The sequence below is a fragment of the Podarcis liolepis genome, assembly GCF_965112155.1.
Source record: "Podarcis liolepis genome assembly, chromosome: Z".
Taxonomy (NCBI): domain Eukaryota; kingdom Metazoa; phylum Chordata; class Lepidosauria; order Squamata; family Lacertidae; genus Podarcis; species Podarcis liolepis.
Genome location: NC_139570.1, coordinates 29,563,340 through 29,585,646, shown reverse-complemented (window position 1 = coordinate 29,585,646; position 22,307 = coordinate 29,563,340). Strand labels below are relative to the sequence as shown.

At 47.1% G+C, this 22,307-nt stretch overlaps 1 protein-coding gene across 5 annotated transcripts; it reads left to right on the top strand.

Moving 5' to 3' along the window:
- The first annotated feature begins 669 nt into the window (after positions 1 to 669).
- Positions 670 to 16,705, top strand: LOC310698331 (uncharacterized protein). Of its 5 annotated transcripts, none has more exons than XR_014521402.1 (4): positions 670 to 3,290; positions 12,949 to 13,036; positions 14,772 to 14,932; positions 15,273 to 15,362. XR_014521402.1 is itself a non-coding variant. In XM_083485438.1 (4 exons), the coding sequence occupies exons 1-4, from the start codon at positions 701 to 703 to the stop codon at positions 5,941 to 5,943; spliced, it is 399 nt and encodes a 132-aa protein (XP_083341564.1). In that variant the 5' UTR covers positions 670 to 700; the 3' UTR covers positions 5,944 to 6,722. The 5 variants fall into 5 exon arrangements, 1 of the variants encoding a protein (XP_083341564.1); XM_083485438.1 differs by lacking the exons at positions 12,949 to 13,036; positions 14,772 to 14,932; positions 15,273 to 15,362 and adding an exon at positions 5,914 to 6,722 and having other exon boundaries at positions 670 to 877; positions 2,219 to 2,304; positions 3,185 to 3,290; XR_014521401.1 differs by lacking the exon at positions 14,772 to 14,932 and having other exon boundaries at positions 15,273 to 16,705.
- The last annotated feature ends 5,602 nt before the right edge of the window (positions 16,706 to 22,307 follow it).

Below are 22,307 nucleotides of genomic sequence, written 5' to 3'. Positions count from 1 at the left end.
TGCTTGCTTGCCCTGCTCGCCTTTCAGCAGCGGCAGGAGGGCATGGGGCGCTGCAGGCCTGAGCGGGCTGCGCAGGCCCCGGCTAGGTCGCAGGTGCGGCCTGCTGGGTTTTGCGTCAGCGGGGGGTGGCATTGCCGCCAGCCACCAGTGTTGCTGACTTGAGTGGGCGGCGTGGGTCCCAGCCAGGCCGCATGGACGGCCTGCTTGTTTTGCGGGGGTGGCTGCTTGGCATAGGTCCCCTGCTGCTGCTTACCTCGATGGCCTGGCTGCTTACCTTCTCCCCTGGTGGCCGCTGCTTACCCCGATAGGGCTTTGAACTTCGCTAACTATCTGCGCATCATCTTAAAAGCCAGGAAAATGGCAGGGGACTCAGCGGCTTTAGCATATGATGAGCTGTTCCGCGAGAGGGCTGCTGAAGAACCCAAACTTCCAAAAAAGGGCTTTTGGGGAGAAGTCAGGCAAACTCCCCTCCAAAGTGCAAAGGGTGGCTATGTCAACATGTTGGGAGTTTAATAATGGGTTGTGCAGCAGGGACCCATTCCGTTTTGACCATGCTTGCAAGTGCTGCAGTGGTCCTCACTCACGGACTAAGTGCTTTCGGGCTAAGCCCCCTTTTCACAGTTTTCGAAAAACAGGATCGGGGAGCCAAGGACGCCAAGGGAGCCTCTGGAGCCCAGCAAGCCAAGGCTGCCTCCCGAAAATGAGGTTTTTTTCTGCCCTAGCCCCAATCCCTGTCCACCTCTCTGTGATCTTACCATTGTTTCAAGCTTATCCCAACAGGACCGCGGCCAACTACTTGGAGGCAGGGTTCCGTTATGGCTTCCGCATCCCTGTCTCCAGTTCACCGGTTTCCAGAACCCCTCCCAATCAAAAGTCGGTAAGGGAAATGCCCCTTGTTGCATTTAACAAAATTGAAAAAGAGTGGCATTTAGACAGGGTGGCCGGCCCTTTCCCGGCCCCACCGTTCAAAAAGTTTATAGTTTCTGCTCTTGGCATAGTGCCCAAAAAGCTTCCTGGTGAGTTCTGCATGATATACAACCTGTCTTATCCTAGGGGTGGGTCTGTAAATGACGCCGTACCGCGGGAGCATTGTTCAGTTAAATATGTGTCCTTGGACATAGCCATCAAAATGATCAGAGAATTGGGCCCTGGGGCCTTATTGGCAAAATGTGACATCGAGTCAGCCTTTCGGCTGCTCCCAGTTCATCCTGAAGATTTTTGGCTCCTAGGAGTCAAATTCAGGGATAGCTGGTATTTTGATAAGGCTATGCCCATGGGTTGCTCTGTGGCCTGTGCGGCCTTTGAAATTTTCTGCACATTTATTGAATGGGCTTCAAAACTACATCTGGTTCCCCTTTTATGACCCATTACCTGGATTACTTTCTGATTATGGCGGCCCCAGACTCCCCTGCTTGCGCCCTATCCTTAGCTACATTCATGCGCCTTGTGGCTGACTTTGGCATACCTCTAGCTGCTGAAAAGACTGAGGGCCCTTCTACTACTTTCCTACTTGGGTATTGAACTGGACACAATTCGGCAGTCATCGCGCCTCCCGCAGACCAAGCTGGAATCCTTGAAAGCGTTGCTGGAGGCAACACGGGGTTAAAAAGACCACCCTTTTCCAGGTGCAATCCCTATTGGGTCATCTTAATTTTGCATGTAGGGTAGTTGTGCCAGGCCATGCCTTTTGTGCCCATCTGGCACGGCTCACGGCCGGAGGGGTAGCCCCTCACCATCACATCAGGGTGACAAAGCAGATAAAGGACGATCTGAGGGTTTGGCTTGCATTTTTGCAGGATTATAATGGGGTTTCATTTTGGCAGAAGAGCCTTAACTCTGGGGTGGAGTTCCAGGTCCATTCTGATGCTTCTGGCCGCTTTGCTTTGGCGTGTTCTTCAGGGGCCATTGGTGTGCCCAGCCGTGGCCATCTTCTTGGCATGCAGCAGGCATCACTCAGGATTTAACCTTTCTGGAATTTTTTCCTATTCTAGTCACCATTCGCATCTGGGGAACCCTCTTCTTGAATTCCAGGGTCTGTTTCTGGTCTGGCAGTCAAGCGGTGGTAAGAGTTACATCTAGGCAGTCAGCAAAGTCCGTGAGGGTCATAAGGGTGCTGCGTCTGTTTGTGCTGGAGTGCCTGCGGTACAATATTTCCTTCACTGCCCATTTCATACCCGGTCTTAACAATAACATTGCTGATGCACTATCTCGTTTCCAGATGGAGCGTTTCTGCAAGCTGGCACCAGAGGCAGCCCAGACCTCGGACGCCTTCCCAGACGATCTGTGGGAGATTGGAAGCGAGAAGTAAACCAGGGAGTATTGTCATCATTAGCACCCTCCACTAGATTCTTATTCCAGGGCCTGGGATGCCTTTGGGTGCTTTTGTGGCTCCGTGACACGGCGCGCATCCGAGGAGGAGGTGCTTCAATTCTTGGTGCTCCTAAAGTGCAAGGGCCTTGCCATAAAAACTTTAATGCTATACAGGGCAGCTCTCTAATTCTTTTGTAAATTCCTTTGTTGGCCAGACCCCTGTGACAGCTTCCACGTCAAGAAGCTGCTGGCTGGGTGGCGTTGCATCATTCCCCCATGTCAGGATGGCAGGAAGCCTATCACTATTGACACACTCAATCTAATTTGGAAAAAACTACCAGAGATCTGCTGGTCAAATTTCAAAACGTGTCTCTTTCGGGCAGCATTCTCCCTAGCCTTTTTTGGTGCCATGCGCATTGGGGAGTGTTTGGCTGGGTCTCCTCAATCAGGGCTGGCGGACACTGACATTAAATTCTCTGGGGATACATTGAATGTCAGGATTCAGTCCTCAAAAACTGACCAATTGCGGAAAGGGGTCATGCTGGCGCTGTCCCCGACAGAACAGGAGGGCCCCTGCCCATATCAGGACACATGCTGCTTCTTCAGTGCAAGGGCCCTTTCTTCATTCAAACACGCGCCCGTTGACGCGAACTCAATTCACAGCAGTCTTACGCAAAACCTTATTGGCTTGTGGCATTAGTCCCCAGGAATATTCCGGGCACTCCTTCCGTATCAGGGCTGCCACTTCAGTGGCGGTACAGGGTTGGGACCCTGCCCACATCAAGGCACTGGGGTGCTGGCGCTCTGCAGCCTACAAAAGCTACATTTGTCCCGGCTCCTCCTCCTTACCGCTTGCAATTTAATTTTCTTACAGGTTCACCCTCCATGAAGATCTGGGTTATAGGCCACAGCATTGTCCATTGGGCAGCGGATTATGCATGTTCACACAGTGGTGGCATAACCTTAACATCCTCCCCAAGGTACGCATTTATTGGATTGCCCAGTGGGGCATACGTTGGCGGAGCTTGATACCCATGCTGCGTAGTGCTGCGGTGGCGCATGGCCCTCCGAGGGTCTTGATTTTACATGTGGGAGAGAATGATCTAGTGGAACAAAAAGGCATTGCCCTGGCCCTTGCTGCAAGGGCAGATATAAAAAGCCTGCATGCCTTGTACCCGACAATGACTATTGGCTGGTCCAATCTCCTACCCCGTCTGCACTGGAGGGGGGTTTCCAATCCCTCTCACATCAATTATGCTGTGGGAAAAATTAACAGGGCCATGCGCAATACCATGTGGCAAATTGGTGGGTTCTCTATCCCACATCCCACCATCACAGCAGATGGAGTTGACCTATTCTGGGAGGATGGAGTGCACCTGACCCCACTAGGTATAATGACCTCTGGCTCCACGACTTGCGACAAGCCCTTAGGGAATGGGTAGACTACGGGGTTTGATTGGTCCTCAGTTGTGGGACTTGGCGGTGAGGCCACTTAGGCCCTCGGGTGGAGGTTTTTAGGCCTTGGCAAGGTAGCCTTTAGTCTAACATCAAGTCGGGGAGGATGCATTCATGCTCCCTCCCCATGCGGCGCTTGCAGGGCCCGTTAAATGGCAAAAACCGGGAGTCCCTGGCCCTAGAGCGGCAGCATGTAGGTCAAACTCCTGGGATGAGGTCGGTGGAAGGGCATGCTGTGTAAGTTTGTGCTTTGCATTCCCCTCTCACTGGGCCTCAACTGCCTGCATATCCTCAGCCAGGCGGGCTGAGAGGGTTACCTGCCAAGGCCTGTGCCAGGTTTCCCACTTCTGAAGCTCAATAAAGTTGTGGCCAATTTGAACCCATACTCTGGTCTCTTGTCTCATCATTTGGAGTAAAGGGGTAGGCACCACAGACAGGGTTTAGCGCGTGTGCCCGCAATCAAAGTCAGAAATGGTGAATTGTGTTATGCCTCTCAGAAAATTCACAGTGCCTTTGTTAGCTTTTTATTCTCATCTCTAGTCCTCAGATAATCCTTCCACTTCAGAGATCGGTGATTATTTGTGCAAAGTGAATTTTAAACCAATGCAGCATAAAAATCTGCTAAACATTCCCGTCACTTTGGATGTGTTGTTAGATTTGTAAACAGGGGTGTCAAACTGTACTTTATACAGGATTTATCGTAGATCATGGTATTAGTAAAGTTGATCTCATTCAATATAACCCAGTCTCTTGGTTGCCGCCTCAACAGTCAGCAGCAAAGATGGTTCTGGCCTTTTCTCTTTTCTTGTTCCCATCAAATCCCTGCCCAAACCCCTCCCATCTGCCTGCTATCCCACAGTCTAGTTTTTTTAGAGGCACATTTTTCCTGTGAGCAAAGCCTTCCCCCTCCCCGTCACCTTGGCAACCCCTGCCTGCCCCGGCCCAAGGATTCCTCTGTGATGGGGTCATCAACACCTTTTGTCATGCTAATGCCTCTATCCTAGGTGAGGCCCTGGTTTGGAAAGGAAACTTAGCTTGTATTTTTCCACTGGCCTGGAATCTTACATTCAATACTCCAAATAATTAGCTACATCCTTACATTGATTAATTTATTCGGTTGGGGGGTCTTCCCCCCAAAAAAACTTATAACAATATTATTTCAACAACTAAATAAGCAGAGGAAACTGTCGGGATTTTAATAGACTACCAAAAATTAATAAATATTGGTATTATAAAAATTGCTCATCTGTTCTCCTTTAAGATGCATTGACTATAAGTACAAAAACCCTAGATTTCCAATGGTTAGTTAGCTCTCCAAGCTCCAACAAGCAACTTCACTTTACGCAACACTCTGCTTCGCCTCAAGACAAGCCTCTCTCTCTTGCTTTGCATTTGGTGTGAGTTCTGTGGCAAATTGGTCATGCTCACGTTCTTTATGCTTTGGGCAACAGTTAGGGATTCGTTTACTGTTTAGATCAAGATGTGCATGAACTGTATGAGATGCACTATGTTTCAGCTGGTGTTATTTATCATTAAGGACCAAGCAGGAAAATTATAAAACAAATAACTTTCATTTGAACAAGGTTTCCCTCCATGCCACTAAGTTTATCTCCTTCTCTTCTGTCCTAACCATCTTACTTAGTGCCACAAACACTGAAGCATATTTCCTGCATATTTGATGGGCGTAGGCCCTGATCCAAACTTTTTGAGAAATTATTTCTAAAGAAATGTTTAATATTGTACATCAACAGGTTGTGCCCAATACAGCGCTATCTCTTCTTTCATTAGAAAGTGACAGCAATTCCTGTTGGCTGTGGCAAGAATATATTTAATGTGCTTCATTCTCTCAATTCCACTTCATTAGACAGAGCAGCCGAGTGGAAGATAGGTTCAGGTCTTACTATCCAAAACTGATTTGCTAGAATTTGAGAAAAAGCACACTTAGAGTCACTATCTTAATACAGTAGAATGCTTTAAGGGTCAAGTTAAAAAAGACATTTTTGTTATAGAAAAATGTGGGGTTGGCTTTTATAGCTCAGCTCCCCATCAAGGGGCACAGTGTCCCCTGTCCATTATCGGTCAGAGAAGAATAGATGAAGGCAGGATCCAGGGAAAACAAGGCAGATCTCTCTTTTTTTTCTCTTGCAGGAGAGCCCACCCTCCCTTGCAAGGCAGTGAGGACCCAGAACAAGGGTGTGCAAGAACTTTTAAAGACTTTAGAAATTGCCCAGCCCCTTAGCCAAAGACCACCCAAAAAACATACACCTGTCACATAAAGAGAACAGAAATTTGAGAGTGTGTAGCTTGCCTCTTGTCTGGCAAGATATCTAATCATGGTCACTGATTGCATTTACCAGGCGAGCCTGAGCCATTCTTTTGAGCTGGTAAATATCTTATTTCCTGAATCCAGGTCACAGGCCTACCCTATTCATACACAAAATATGTTCTTAAGACAGGATTTGTAAGTGAAAAGAAGTACTGGGAAAGGTTTTTCCAAGACATTTCCTTCTGCAGAAGAAATATTTAGAGTCATTAGGAGAGCCAAAATAGCTTTTGGGATTGTTCCGTTTGCTAAAATAAAGTGTAATCTTCGCAGGGAATATTTCCAAAATTCTGAAGGGTGAAGAACTGGTTTTTTGTGCAGTATATGTCTGCTATGTGTGCGTACCCTAAAATTTTATAACAGTTTGAAACAACATGGTTTATGTTTATTATTTATGTCAACAAGTCAGCTTCCTTGATTAAACTTCCATTGACACATGTATCCCTGGGGGAGGGGGGTTATTTTTACATGTGAGTTGTGCTATTTGTATTTACCTTAATACAAATACATTTGTATTTACTTGGTACAGAAGACAGCTTAAACACCATTTTTGTTTGGTTATGCTTGGAATTCAATTGTAGTTTTTATATGTCTATTGAAAATCAATAACATACATTTTTTTAAAAAAAAGATTGATGCTTTTTGAAAGCACGTGTAAGATCTATTTATTTATTTATTTATTATCTTTCATATTCTGCTTTTCATCCTCCGCCACACCTGAACTAATTGCAAGGAGCCATAGCTCAGTAGCAGAGAATTTGCTTTGCATGTAGACAGTCCCAGGCTTAATCACTGGATCTCCAGGCAGCACCGGGTGAGCACTGGCTGAAACCCTGGAGAGCTGCTGCCAGTCAGTGTAGACAATACTGAGCTAGAAGGACCAACAGTCTGGCTCACTTTAGCTCAGCTTCATCAGTTGCTTATGCATACAGCCTTATCTGGCGAGGCAATCTGCACCATGCTGTTGTCTACAAAATGAGGCCGGTAGTCTTCCTGAAGGATTATTCAGTGCTTTAAAATAGAACAGGTAAGAGCGAAAGCATAAGGTCAAGCTGACCTTGAAAAACATAAGCCAATCAGAAAAGGGTAAGTTCCAGGTAACTTCATGTTCTGTACTATGACATCAAGTGTGGCCTTGCAGGATGGTAACCCTATCTCCCTGTTGCATCCAACACCCAGGAAAGGCAGCGGTGCTATGCTCTCTGCTGTATTTTCACAAACACCATTTTGCACTGCCTAGTAAGAAGAGTGTCAGAGTTTAGTGACAAAAGCCGAAGACACTGTGCTGCCTGGAATAATACTAGGAAATGGCATCCCCAGGGAATGGTAGTTTGTTAAGGTTGTTGAGTTAGAGCGCAGATATGAAATGTGGGGCTCAGGGACCAAATACAGTGGTACCTCGGGTTAAGTACTTAATTCGTTCCGGAGGTTCATTCTTAACCTGAAACTGTTCTTAACCTGAAGCACCATTTTAGCTAATGGGGCCTTCTGCTGCTGCCACGCCGCCGGAGCACGATTTCTGTTCTCATCCTGAAGCAAAGTTCTTAACCTGAGATACTATTTCTGGGTTAGCGGAGTCTGTAACCTGAAGTGTATGTAACCCGAGGTACCACTGTACAGCCGTTACAGGTCTCTCTGTTGGGCCTCAGGCCTGCCTTGCACCCTCTTTGAGTGTGTTTGACGCACTGAAATGTGTCTTTGGCTGGAGAAAAGGTGCTGTGGTTTGTGGTCTCACTTTGCCCCAACTTTCTCACCCCTCCCCACCGCTTTCTTTTTCAGCTGAATGACCTCTCTCTCACCTTTGCACCCTTGCTTACTCAGTTGGATGGAGAGACTGAAGCTCCTCTCTTGCAAAACTGAGAGGGAGCCTGCCTACCAGGAGGCAGCTGCACACACGCTGCATTTCACTTCAGCAGGACTTTGCGAGTTGCTCATTTGAAAGGAAGGGAAAGTAAAGATGCTATGAAATGGGGAGGAGAAATGTTGTGCTGAAGCAAGGTGGAATGAAATGGTGAAGGAAAATGTGGGGGGCGGGTTGGGATGGAGAGGGAAAGCATGAATGCAGAAAATCAAGGAGAACAAACTGCGGAAGGAAAATAGGGTTCAGGGAGGGGAGGGAAAGCGAAGGGCAGCAAGGGGTGACATGGTGGTGGGCGCACAGAGCAGGGGGGAAGAGGCAGCCACATCTGAATAGGCCCACCACCCTGCTAGGAATTGCCCTTGCCAAATAACAGTCAAACCATGACCAGAGTGCATTGCATTTGGGGCAAATATTAATAATAATAATAATAATAATAATAATAATAATAATAATAATAATAATAATAGAGCCCTGGATACAGATTTGACCTGCGCCTCCATGGACAGCTGTGAGTCCAAAATGACCCCCAGGCTGCACACCTGGTCCTTCAGGGGAACAGTTACCCCATTCAGGACGTGCCTGCCCCGGCCCCCCAAAACAGAACTTCTGTCTTGTCAGGATTCAACCTCAATCTGTTAGCCACCGTCCATCCTCCAACCGCCTCCAGACACTCACACAGGACCTTCACCGCCTTCACTGGTTCTGATTTAAAGGAGAGGTAGAGCTGGGTGTCATCTGCATACTGATGAACTCCCAGTCCAAACCCCCTGATGATCTCTCCCAGCGGCTTCATATAGATATTAAAAAGCATGGGGGAGAGGACGGAACCCTGAGGCACCCCACAAGTGAGAGCCCGGGGGTCCGAACACTCATCCCCCAACACCACTTTCTGGACACGGCCCAGGAGGAAGAAGCAGAAACACTGTATAACAGTGCCTCCAGCTCCTCTAGACAGTCCAGAAGGATGTTATGGTCGATAGTACTAAAGGCCGCTGAGAGATCAAGCAGAACTCAGAAACAGCTTTCACCATTGTCAGTCAATAGCCCTGGGTAACTCTGCATTCCAGCGGGCCACCAGGGAATTGGCTGAAAGGCCATCAACATGATATAACATCCCCTACCATCTGAACGAACCATCTGAATCGATCCCATCTCCTTGCAGAGGGGAAAGGTCGTGGAGAAGTCCAGTAGCACCAATAAGTGATCCAACCATGGCACTTCTTTTGTTTCGCTTTTACTTAGTGTCAGATCACCCACATCCATAAAGGTCTAACACCAGGTCTAAGGCATGTCCGTGACTATGACTTGGGCCAAACTTATTCAGGGACAGCGCTATGGAGGCCACGCTTTCCATGAAGTCCCAAATGGCCTCCTGTAAGGTTGTGTCAGCATGGATGGTAAAATCCTCTAGGACCAAACAAACTAGATGTCTCCAGGAGAACATCCACCACAACCTGAAGCAGCTTGGGCAGAGAATCCTTGGTGCAGTGCGGAGGTCAGTACACCAAAAGGTGTACTGCCCCTATTGCCCACCTTCCAGAACATGCACTCAGAAAACTGGGTCTTCCCAATAGGATGCCGGCTATAAGCGAATGACTTCCTAAAAATCACTGCAACCCATCCTCCCGCCCATATGACCTGGGTTGCTGTGTGTAAGAGAAGCCTGGTGGCCAAGCAGTGGCAAGTACAGTAGGGTTACCAGACATCCCCGCTTCATAGGGACAGTCCCTGGATTTGCAAATCTGTCCCTGGGAAATGTGGCAGCAGCAGCCTCAGCAGCCCAGAGCCAGCCTGGTAGCGCAGTTGGCTCTGGCTGGCTTCAGGATCTGCTCGCTGCGGTGGCGCCCGCCATTTTTCCTCACCGGAAGTTCCCATATGATGTGTCTTGTGCACAACAAATCATATGTGGACTTCCGGCGAGGAAAAATGGCAGGCGCCACAGCAGCAAGCAGCTCCCGAAGCCATCCAGAGCCAACTGCGCAACCAGGCTGGCTCCAGGCTGCTGCTTGCTGCTGCCACCGCCACTGCCAAAGGGGAACCGGGGACGTCCTGCAGTACAGATCTCCTGCCCCCTTCCCCCTTTTTTTTGACTCATCAGGGGAGGCTCAGGAGTTGCGGGTGGGCAGCTGTTGCCTAGTTTATGTTTCACAAGGTGTGAAAGAAGGGTTTTGCACCTTGCCTGGCAAATAAACCTTGCACCTTGCACCCCTCCTGGGCAACAGCCACCAGCCCGCAACTCCTGAGCCTCCCCCAATCAGTCAAAACAAAGGGGGCAGGGGGAGGCTCAGGAGTCACGGGCGGGCAGCGCACCATTGCCCAGTTCTGTGCATTTATGTTTCACAGGGTGTGAAAGAAGGGCTTTGCACCTTTATACAATATGCATGAGTGCTTGGGTCCAGGAACTTTTGCCTCACCATCCCCACTACTGACTCCCTGTTGCTACTCGGCTTAAAAAAATAAATAAAAAGGGTCCCCGGATTCATTGAAAAAAATCTGGTAACCATAAAGTACAGGCCCATCTGACCTGGCACTGCACAGCAGCACCTTAAGTTCATGTGCCTTGCCTGATGTGTTGGACTAGTGACCATTTGAGTGAGACCCATATTTGGCATGGAGACCATGAAGTCTTGAGCTGCTTCTTCAGCAGCCTCCATGTGGTTATTGAAGTCACCCCAAACAATTGTGTTTTGGTCGTCCAACAATGCCCCAGAGACTACCTCAGCCAGCCCAGTCAGGGATGCAGCTGCACACCAGGGTGGTCAGTAGACTAGCAGCACCCCCAATCTGTTTCTCTCATCCAACTCCAGTTGCAGACCCTCTAAGCCCATTCTGAGGTCAAGCGATTTTCTGGTCAAGGAGATTGTACTTGTATGGAGAATGGCAACCTTTGATTAGCCTGGTGCTGTACCATGTACTCAGTTGGGCACAGCTGGGTAAGTTCAGTCCGACCCAGAACACTCAACCAAGTCTTGGTAATGCAGATCTGCCCATTCATCCATGATCAGATCATGGATAAGCGTGGTTTAATGGTGGACTGGCATTCAGCAGCAGCACCACTAGACCTGAGGGCTCAGTGGATATGCTAAAGGAGTCAAAGAGCTGGAACTAGAAATGGAGACCAAACACTTGGGTGGTAGTCAGCACCTCCACTCCAACTGTACCTTCCTCCGCCCACAATTAATGAGATTGGAGCAGCAATTTCACCACTTCTTGCTACCTGCCCACTCAGAGACATTAGTGTACCACTTTTCATCCTTGTATACAGCTGAGGGCCACGGGCAGAAAATGAAGGCCCAGTAGTATGTGCATCCCACATTGTCAGAAAGAAGATGATAAATCCTCTTCAACTCTCCTCCCCTTGCCTCTCACTTAAGGGGAACCCCACTAAACCAAACTTCCCCTCAATCAGGCTTTAACCCCAGGTCAGGGTCACAGGCCTGTCTACCACAGTAGCCTGCAAATTCTGTACAGTGGTACCTCGGGTTACAGATGCTTCAGGTTACAGATGCTTCAGGTTACAGACTCCGCTAACCCAGAAATAGTACCTCAGGTTAAGAACTTTACTTCAGGATGAGAACAGAAATCGCGTAGCAGCGGGAGGCCCCATTAGCTAAAGTGGTACCTCAGGTTAAGAACGGACCCCCAGAACGAATTAAGTTCTTAACCCAAGGTACCACTGTATTTTATTAATGTATTCTTTATTAAATATTTTCTCGATTTACAAAGGTATGTGCAATCTCTCTCATATTTTTCCCCCATGTAACATTTTTTATTTTGATTTTTTTTACAAATCGGTTTCATTTGTTGAGACATTAGGAGGAAAGAGGTGGAGGGGGGAAAGATGAGTGTGGTTGGGATTGGGTGGTGATGTTTCTATTTTACTTACCGTATTTTTCGTTCTATAAGACGTACCAGACCATAAGACGCACCTAGTTTTTGGAGGAGGAAAACAAGAAAAAAAAAATTCTGAATCCCAGAAGCCAGGACAGCAAGTGGGATTGCAGCTCAGCGATCCCGCTTGCTGTCCTGGTTTATGGGATAGTCACGCATAGCCTCTCCCAGGCAAGGGGAGCTTTCATCCCGCTACCCGGGAGAGGTTGTGCGCAGCTATCCCATAAGCCAGGACAGCAAGCAGGATCGCTGAGCTGCAATCCCACTTGCTGTCCTGGCTCCTGGCTTAGCCGCGCGCAGCCTCCCCTGGGCAGGGGGAGCCTTCATCCCCCTGCCCAGGAGAGGCTGCACGCGGCTAAGGCTCCCCCAGGAGCCACGCTCCCTTTAAAGAGCGTGCAAAATGTGTGTGCGGCTCTTGGGGGCTTTTCCCCATGGAGGGAGAAAGGCAGCCCTTCTCCATCCTTGGGTAAAAGCCCCGAACGCTCCATGCGGCTCTTTAAAGGGACTGCTGACCAGAGCCTCCTGCCTGCATTCACTCCATAGGACGCACACACATTTCCCCTTACTTTTTAGGAGGGGAAAAGTGCATCCTATAGAGCGAAAAAAACAGTAATATATGTGGGGTTTTGTGTCACACTGTATTTTGACTGACAGTGGGGGCACTCCTGCCCTGTGGCAACCCAAAGTAGCAACCACATTCGGGGTCAACCTTGCTACATGCAGCAGGCCCTGGATCCCACCCACACCCCAGCTGTATCCACTCAGCCAGCAACCAAACAATACAAACCACCCATCATCAGCCAGAAAAACTTCTTCCCAGCAGGCATGCAGCAAACATACCAGTACAGACAACACACAAGATTGATGCAGGCAGAACACACACACACACACACAAAAACACTTGCTGGCTGGGGGAGCAACCCGGACGGGTCAAGGTGGTGCAAATGAGTCCTTTCTTGCCGAGTCCTCTGTAGGTCTTCTTCATAGAATCATAGCATTGTAGAGTTGAAAGGGATCCCAGGGTCATGTAGTCCAACCTCCCGCAATGCAGGAATAAATATTTTTTACTTAACTTTTAACTTTTTATTTATTTATTATAACATTTCAGTAAAGAAGTAATATAACAAAGGTGAGGGAAGGGGAACACAAAGCACAACAAATCAAAAAGTACTTAAAACTGTGGCACAGAACAATACGTAAGTCTATAACAATTACAATTATTCTAACAAGTGTAAATATATTAAGAAATTGTTATGCTTATTATAAATGGATTCTAAATATCATTATATTTATCAACACACAATCTACATCTAAAAGTAAATGGTTCGTATTTTGCAAGTGTACTCATATCTTCTATCCGTCGTCCAGAGAAGGTCATGGCGTTTCCCCCCCAATGTATCAATATCAGTCTTTTAGTAGAAGTAAAGGTGTGGAAAAGTCCATTTACGTTGGTATGTGGTTTAGAATAACACTGTCATCTGACAATTTTAATTTCTCTCCCAAAGTAACATTTATACATCTTAATTCTTCCCTCCAAATTTTTTAAAGCGTATGACATTGCCTAAACAAACGTTTCAAAGAAGCATTTTCCTTATCACATCACCAGCAGTGTGCTGTTGTAGAAAGTCCATTTCTGTATAAACGTAGAGTCCAATAAATTCTAAACATTACTTTTTGTTGTATAAGACACTGTTTATAATCTAATGACATGCTAGCTACCAAAGTTAAAACAGTGTCCCACTGCATCAGTTCATTATGCCATTTGTTTCTCAGAAGTTGTACATCAAATTGACTAATTGAAACCAGTAAAAAAAGCAACCACTGGCTTTTTCACCTCAGTGGATTTAGTCCATTGTTCTAATATCTAAGGCATCATAGTTGCTGTAAAAGCTGCTGATGCGAACAAAATATAGTAACATACAGTATCTTGCAACTGCAAGTATTGCCATTGGGCTGAATCTGGGCCAATTGGTATTTTTCTTTTAATATAACATACCAGTACTTGTAGAATTAATCATTCTCATCTAACAATTGTTGTTTTAACTCTCGACATAGGTGCACCATATAGCATCTTGACCCATTTAATAAATTCCAAATAGAACCTGGATCTGTTTAATGTATCCTGCATATAATGTTTATGGATTTTATCAAAAGCTTTTTCAGCATCTAATGATAAGGTCACAAACTGGTCTTTACTTTTATTTAAATCTGTTAGACCAATATTTTCTGATGCTTGCCTAGTTTTTATAAACCCTGCCTGATCATTTCTTGTTATAGATCACCTGTAACCTCTGTTGGTCTGCTCTCCATATTATGATTTAGTCTGAGAACCGTTACAGAAATACAGTAAATAATAATAAATAAATAATAAATAAACAAGATGCACCTATATGCCCAAAGTAAGAGCCAGGTAACCCAATCTTCTGCACACTGATGTCAGGTGTGGCCAGGCATGATGGCAGCCCTACCTCCCTGTTGCAGCCAGTCATGAAAGGTTGCAATGTTGTGCCTTCAGTGCCTTCTCTGACATCAGTTTGCACTGCTTGAAACAGAAGTGTTACAGTTTAGAGGCAACACTTAGAATTTTGCTTCCTTTCCCCCTGCCTGCTAACAGGTTCTGAAAGCACCACCCCAGTTTCTTGTACATCAATGAAGTTAGATTCAGTTAGGTAGCCGTGTTGGTCTGACACAGTCAAAATATATATAAAAATTGTCCAGTAGCACCTTAGAGACCAACTAAGTTTTTTTTTTATATAAGCTTTTGTGTGCATGCACATGAAAGCTTATACCAAGAACAAACTTAGTTGGTTTCTAAGGTGCTACTGGACATTTTAAATTTATATATATATATATCAATGAAGTTATTATGCCCAGTATTTTGTGTCCCGCCCCCACTCCCACACTCTGAAATATTGTCTCTCTCCTCTTCAGGACTCAGTTTAAAGTTATTCTGATAAGGTTTGCAAACATATTCTTCCCAGCCACTGCGAGGTGCAGTCCATCTCTTGCCAGACGTCCTCCTCCCTGGAAGTGGAGAACATGGTCCAAGAAGCCAAACCTTTCCTGACAACACCACCTGTGCAGCCAGTTGTGTACTTCCAATATTTCCCTCTTCCACCCCTCCTTCAAGCCCTTCAGTTTCATACCTAGAGTCTCATAGTCCCATGCTGTACATTGTAGGTTGTATCGATGTCTGGCAGTATCAGTGCTGTACATTGTTTGGCAGTATCATTTCTATACACGTGGATCAGAAGGAAGGGGTTGTGGTCGGTGGGCTTGATAAGACTTGACAACTTCTTTGTCACTTCTTGAATCCTTGCACCTGGAAAACAGCACACCTTTCAGGACATTTTGTCACATATACACACAGCTCCCTCTGCCCCCCCCCCACCACACAGCCACCTAAAACCACCATACGTCTCTTTGTCCCAGTGTTATTTTTCTAGAAAAAGAAGTGCCAGAACTTACCACCAATGCCTCCCTTGTGCTCTTATTATCTTGGAAGCGTCTTCTGGCGAGTCATGGCTGCAAAAAAGCAATGGTTCATCTTCCGGGAAGTGGCATGAATCCTTCTGTTTGCTGAACCTTGTCCAACCACCGAGTTCTGCAATGGCTGACTTTGTTGCTGTGGCACAGGATCCACGTCCATGGAAATGACCTGGGCAGCAGCCTGGTTCCCGACAGCTCCGCTACTGAGCATCACATCCCCAGGGTTTGCCTTCTGCATTTGGTGCTCGTCTACCTTCATAGGGGTACCCTCACTTTGCTGCTCTTCCACAGTAGTCTGCAGCGCTTTTTTATCTTTCTCGATGACTTGCGATATCTGGGTTTCAAGCAGTTGTAGCTTGTCTTCCAGCAAGGTAACTAGCTTACACCTGCTGCATGTGTAGCGCTGTACCTTCTCAGGCAGAATAACAAACATAAGACAGGTGCCGCAAGTTACGGCAGCACCTCCGCTAACTTCCATGTTTTTTGCTGCCATGTATACTGTGGTGCAGTTCTCTGGGGTCCGCTCTCGAGCACTTCAGCTAAATGCCCTGGCAAACTCTCCTGGTTGTGAGCTCCCGGAGACTGAGAGCAGCTGTGTGGTGGCTGATATATCCACTCCCTCGAAGGTCAGTGACTCACTCCTCCCTTCAGCCTCACCTGCTCTGAGCAGCAACTCCTCCCCTTCAGACTGCACACTGTATCAAGGACATGGTAAAGCACACAAGCAAGTCCCCAGACAGCTAAGAAAACCAACCCGGTTTTAACCCAAAATACACATGGTCACTGGGGTAAGCAGTGAGGAATAGTTAATACTGTATGTAATTTGAAACGCTCAGAAGTTAGGTATATGAACTGACTTGTGCTAGATCAGTCTATTACCTGGATGTGTCTTCCAGTATTAAGATGGCCAGTTCTGTTGTAGCTTAGAGATTGATTATTGCTAAATCAACATTTTTGGCCAAAAGTCACCAGAATTGTTTCCCATGTTTTAATTTCCTTATGTTAAATAAATGCCATAATGTAAACTAATGTTTCCAATACTTGTAAGGATGCATTGTGAACATAATTACAATCCTGTTACAAGATATTGTGATAGTTATCCACAGTGCTATTTTCTTCTATTTTTCTAGAAAAAGAGATGCTGGAACTCACCACAAATGCCTCCCTTTTTCTTTTATAATGGCATGGTGTCCACCTGAGAGGTGCCAGAATTGAGTTCTGGTGAGTTCTGGCTGGGGAAAAAAGCCCTGGTTATCTAGCATCTTTTCTTAAGGTGGGAGAAAGAGCTCAGTATGAGATCCAAATACCATATTTTCGCTCTATAAGATGCACCCGACCATAAGACGCACCTAGTTTTTAGAGGAGGAAAACAAGAAAAAGAATTTCTGAATCAAATGTTGTTGAAGAGGAAGGAGGAGGGAGGATCAGGCGAACCAGAGCAGCGCACAGAAACGCCTTTTTTTTTTTTTAACCTTCCCGCAGGAGCAGTACCTATTTATCTACTTGCACTTTGACGTGCTTTTGAACTGCTAGGTGGGCAGAAACTGGGACTGAGCAACGGGAGCTCACCCTGTTGCGGGGATTCGAACCGCCGACCTTCTGATTGGCAAGCCCTAGCCTCAGTGGTTTAGACCACAGCGCCACCCACATCCCAATTTAGGACCTAGGTTCCATTAATTAGGGAATTTAAGTAAGGAGCAGGGTCCTTTCATAGGAGCTCTAAGATCATATTGTTGCACACCACCCCAATCTCAGAGTTGCACAAAATTCCAAGGGTTCCAGAAACTTCCCAGGTTTTGGTCTCCTTGGAACGAGGGACAGTGGAGACTGCACTGTCTGTACAACCTGAGCCTACTGTACATTGGAAGGGTTGAGCTCATAGCATTATTAACCCAAAATGTCTTGCTTTTCTCATAGTCCCCTGGATATTCCCAGGGGAGCTGAAGGAAGCAATGGTATGTCCGCTCTTAAAGAAAACTTCACTAGATCCTTTAGATCTGTCCAATTACCGCCCAGTTTCAAATCTCCCATATCTGGGTAAGGTAATTGAGAGAGCAGTTGCTGAACAGCTTGGTAGGTTTCTGGAGGAAACATCAGCTTTAGATCCATTTCAGTCCGGATTCCGTCCTGGTTTTGGGACCGAGACGGCTCTGGTCGCCCTAACAGATGATCTCCACAGACAACTGGACCGAGGCAGGTCAGGATTGCTGATTCTTTTCTATTTGTCAGCAGACTTTGACATGGTTGATCATGATCTTTTGGACCACCGCCTCGCAGACGTGGGGATAGAGGGCATAGCCTGTAAATGGCTGTGCTCTTTTATCTCTGGTCGGGGACAGAGAGTGGCACTAGGGAGGGAGATGCCATCATGCCACTCCTTGGTGTGTGGAGTGCCGCAGGGCGCAATCCTCTCCCCTATGCTTTTAAACATCTTTATGCGCCCCCTTGCCCAGATTGTCCAGAGCTTTGGGCTGGGTTGTCACCAATATGCTGATGACACTCAGCTCTATCTGCTGATGGATGGCCATACCGACTCGATCCCGGACACACTGACCAGATGTTTGGAAGCTGTGGCTGGATGCTGTAATGCTGGATGCTGGATGCCATTGCCTTCCTTTAAGAGTTTGGGTGTAATCCTTGATGCCTCCCTTTCTGTGGAGGCGCAGGTTACAGCAACAGCCAAGGCGATATTTTTCCACCTTCGCCTCATCAAGCAGTTGGTCCCTTACCTTTCCCGCCCCGCCCCGGCCACAGTGAGCCATGCGACGGTCACCTCCAGGCTTGACTACTGTAATTCGCTCTATGCAGGGCTGCCCTTGAAGCTGTCCCAGAAACTCCAGCGGGTGCAGAATGCTGCAGCGAGGCTCCTCACAGGGTCTCTGCCATGGGAGCATATTCACCCAGTGCTTTTCCAGCTGCACTGGCTCCTGGTAGAGTACAGGGTCAGATTTAAGGTGCTTTTTTTGACCTTTAAAGCCCTTCATGGCCTAGGACCCTCATACCTACGGGACCGCCTCTCCCGGTATGCCCCACGGAGAGCCTCAAGGTCCATAAATAGCAACACCCTAGTGGTCCCGGGCCCTAAGGAAGTTAGATTAGCCTCAACCAGAGCCAGGGCCTTTTCAACTCTGGCTCCAGCCTGGTGGAACGCTCTGCCTCATGAGACCAGGGCCCTGCAGTATCTGATTTCTTTCCGCAGGGCCTGTAAGACAGAGTTGTTCCGCCTGGCCTTTGGCTTGGAGCCAATTTGATTCCCTCCCTCCCTCTCTTTCTTTTTTCTTTTCCTTCCCCTCCTGCAATGAGGCTACATTTTAATATTTTAATGTTTCAATATTTTAATGTTGTATTTTAATTTTGTTTTTAAGTTGTAATCATTCAACTTGTTTTTATTATTGCTTGTAAGCCGCCCTGAGTCCGGCCTTGCCAGGGGAGGGCGGGGTATAAATAAAAATTATTATTATTATTAAACTTATGCTAATGGATTCAGAATCAGGGTTTTCTGTTAAATATGTTCCTTTTCTTTGGCATTTATTTTATCCATTATTCATAAATATTTAACATACAATGCTTCTCAAACCAAATTATCATACAATTGATGAAAACTTCAGTTTAAACAAAAATGAATTTAAATTTGGTGATTACAGATACAAGAAGAAACAGCAGGTAAAACTATAGCCATTGTTTCTAACCAGTCAGCAATGATAGCACCGAAACCATTTTCCTTCAAAAGGGAAATGAAATTTTGTTTGTCAATAGTGTTGTGAGTTTTGGATGTTAGCCTCCATGATGCCTGAGACCCTTGTAATTTCTGTGGTCCTGGATCCATCAAAGGTTAAAATATAAGGGATGGATTCCATTGTCAGGTAGTTTATTTGTGAGTTAATGGCTCTAAGTACTGTTGTTAGTATAACAAAAGAAGAGCAAATGGATGGGGCCCTTCCCTCACCTGGCTGGTAGACAAAAGCCTGAGTGTGTGACAGCTGAGAGCAGGGCAAAAGCAGAAGCTGGCTGTTTGAATCCAAGCCTGTGACAACAACAACAGCAATAATAATAATAATAATAATAATAATTTTTTATTTATACCCCGCCCTCCCCAGCCAAGACCGGGCTCAGGGAAGCTAAAAACCAATAATAAAAACGAGCTGATTAAAATACAATTTTTAAAAAAGATTAAAATACAACATTAAAACATTAGGATGCAGCCTCTTCACAGGAGGAGAAAGGAAAAAGAAAGAGGGGGAGGGAATCAAACTGATTCTAAGCCAAAGGCCAGATGGAACAACTCTGTCTTACAGGCCCTACGGAAAGAAATCAGATCCCACAGGGCCCTGGTCTCATGAGGCAGAGCGTTCCACCAGGGCGGAGCCAGTGCTGAGAAGGCCCTGGCTCTGGTTGAGGCTAATCTAACTTCCTTAGAGCCCAGGACCTCTAGGGTGTTGCTATTTATGGACCTTAAGGTCCTCCGTGGGGCATACCAGGAGAGGCAGTCCCGTAGGTATGAGGGTCCTAGGCCATGAAGGGCTTTAAAGGTCAAAACAAGCATCTTAAATCTGACCCTGTACTCCACTGGGAGCCAGTGCAGCTGGAAAAGCACTGGGTGAAAATGCTCCCTGGCAGAGACGCTGTGAGGAGCCTCGCTGCAGCATTCTGCACCTGCTGGAGTTTCTGGGACAGCTTCAAGGGCAGCCCCGCATAGAGCGAATTACAGTAGTCAAGCCTGGTACTAATTGGGCCCCCGCAAGAGAAGGGAGTTGGTCCCTCATCCCCATACCATCCCGACCCAGCCAGAGGACCTCTGTCTTTGAAGGATTTAGTTTCAATCGGCTCCCACGAAACCATCCAGCCACAGCTTCCAAGCATCTGGTCAGTGTGTTCAGGGTCGAGTCAGTGTGGCCATCCATCAGCAGATAGAGCTGAGTGTCACCAGCATATTGGTGACAGCCCAGCCCAAAGCTCCGGATAATCTGGGCAAGGGGACGCATAAAGATGTTAAAAAGCATTGGGGAGAGGATTGCGCTCTGCGGCACTCCACACACCAAGGAGTGGCGCGACGACATTTCCCTCCCTAGTGCCACCCTCTGTCCCCGACCAGAGATAAAAGAGCACAGCCAGTTATGGGCTATGCCCTGTATCCCCACGTCTGTGAGGCGGTGGTCCAGAAGATCATGATCGACCACGTCAAAGGCTGCTGACAAATCTAAAAGGATCAGCAGTCCTGACCCGCCTCGATCCAGTTGTCTACGGAGATCATCTGTTAGGGCAACCAGAGCCATCTTGGTCCCAAAACCAGGGCGGAATCCGGACTGAAATGGATCTAAAGCCGATGTTTCCTCCAGAAACCTACCAAGCTGTTCAGCAACCGCTCTCTCAATTACCTTACCCAGATATAGAAGATTTGAAACTGGGCGGTAATTGGATAGGTCTAAGGGATCTACTGAAGTTTTCTTTAAGAGTGGACACATCACTGCTTCCTTCAGTTCCCCTGGGAATGCCCCTTGTCAAGGGACAAATTGATAATTTCAACCAGGGGGGTCCGCGCGACATCTGGACACTCCCTAATCAGCCAAGACGGGCACGGATCAAGGAGGCAGGTGGTGGGCCTACCAACTTGGAGGAGTCTATCCACATCAGCAGGGAGTATCCAATCGAAATGGTCCAACACTGGACCTGAAGTCAGTCGAGGGGCCTCCAGTTCAGTCACTGTATCTAAACTGGCAGGGAGGTCACGGCAGAGCAACAGGCCTTTCTCCGCAAAAAAGCTCACAAATACCTCACAGTTGTGGGTCGAATTTGTGCTTAAATTTGGTTGTCCTCCTAAGGACGTTATTGACCTAATTATTCTAAAAAGTTGTGCCGGGCAAGAGCTAGCGGATGCAATGGAAGCTGCAAAGTAAGATTTCTTAGCAGCTTTCATAGCCATCTCATAGGCTTTCATAAGCGTCCTATAAGATGTTCTTGAGGCTCCGTCACGAGTCCGTCGCCATACTCGCTCTAGCCGTCTGAGATCCCGCTTCATTTTCCGGAGCTCCTCAGTAAACCAAGGGGCCCGGTTTCGACGGGGTCGCAGAGGGCGCTTAGGCGCGATCTCATCAATGGCTGCCAAGAGCCGGTTATTCCAGTCCTCAACAAGGTCATCTAATGAGTCGCCAGGAGGGGCAGGGTCCCGCAAGGCTCGCCACCCAAGCAGGGGAGGAGTGGGAAGTCAATCTTGGCTTTCAGAGCGTAATGATCAGACCATGGCACTTCCACAGGGGGAAGCATGATCACATCTATGCCAGCCCCAAAGATCAGATCCAGCGTGTGGCCTGCTTGATGAGTGGGGCACAAAACAAACTGGGAGAGCCCTAGTGTTGCCATGGAAGTCACTAGGTCCAGAGCCTGTGAGGAGAGAGCGGCATCGGCATGGACGTTGAAGTCTCCCAAAACCTGTAGGCTTGGGAACTCCAAGGCCCAGCCCGCTACCACCTCCAGCAGGTATGACAGGGTGGCTGCCGGTGTGCTGGGTGGTCGGTACGCCAGCCAGACAGCCAAGCTTTCCTTGGTGCCTCACACGAGACCAACACATTCAATGCCGGAGATCGCCGGTGCTGGCAGAGCTCTGAAAGAGCATATACTGTATACTTACATACTGTACTCAGCAATGAAAAACCCTTACCTACCCTCAGTTAATAATATCTTATATGAGAAAAAATGTTTAATGCCTGTAATTCTGGATTATCTCTCATACAGACAAGCCACTATGGGGTAGTCATGGACAGTGCTGGACTTTTTTCCCTCTCTAATTTTTTTTGTACAATTATAGAAGGAATAAATGAAAATTCCAAACACACAGAAGCAACTGTAGCTACATGTTGTAGGGAAACAGTTTCTGCAATAAACAAAAATGAGATCTGGAATACCTAAAAAACTCTAGCTGGAATATCTCTCACAAAAGAGCCACTATAGGGTAGTTATGGGCAGTGTTCGACTGTTTTTATT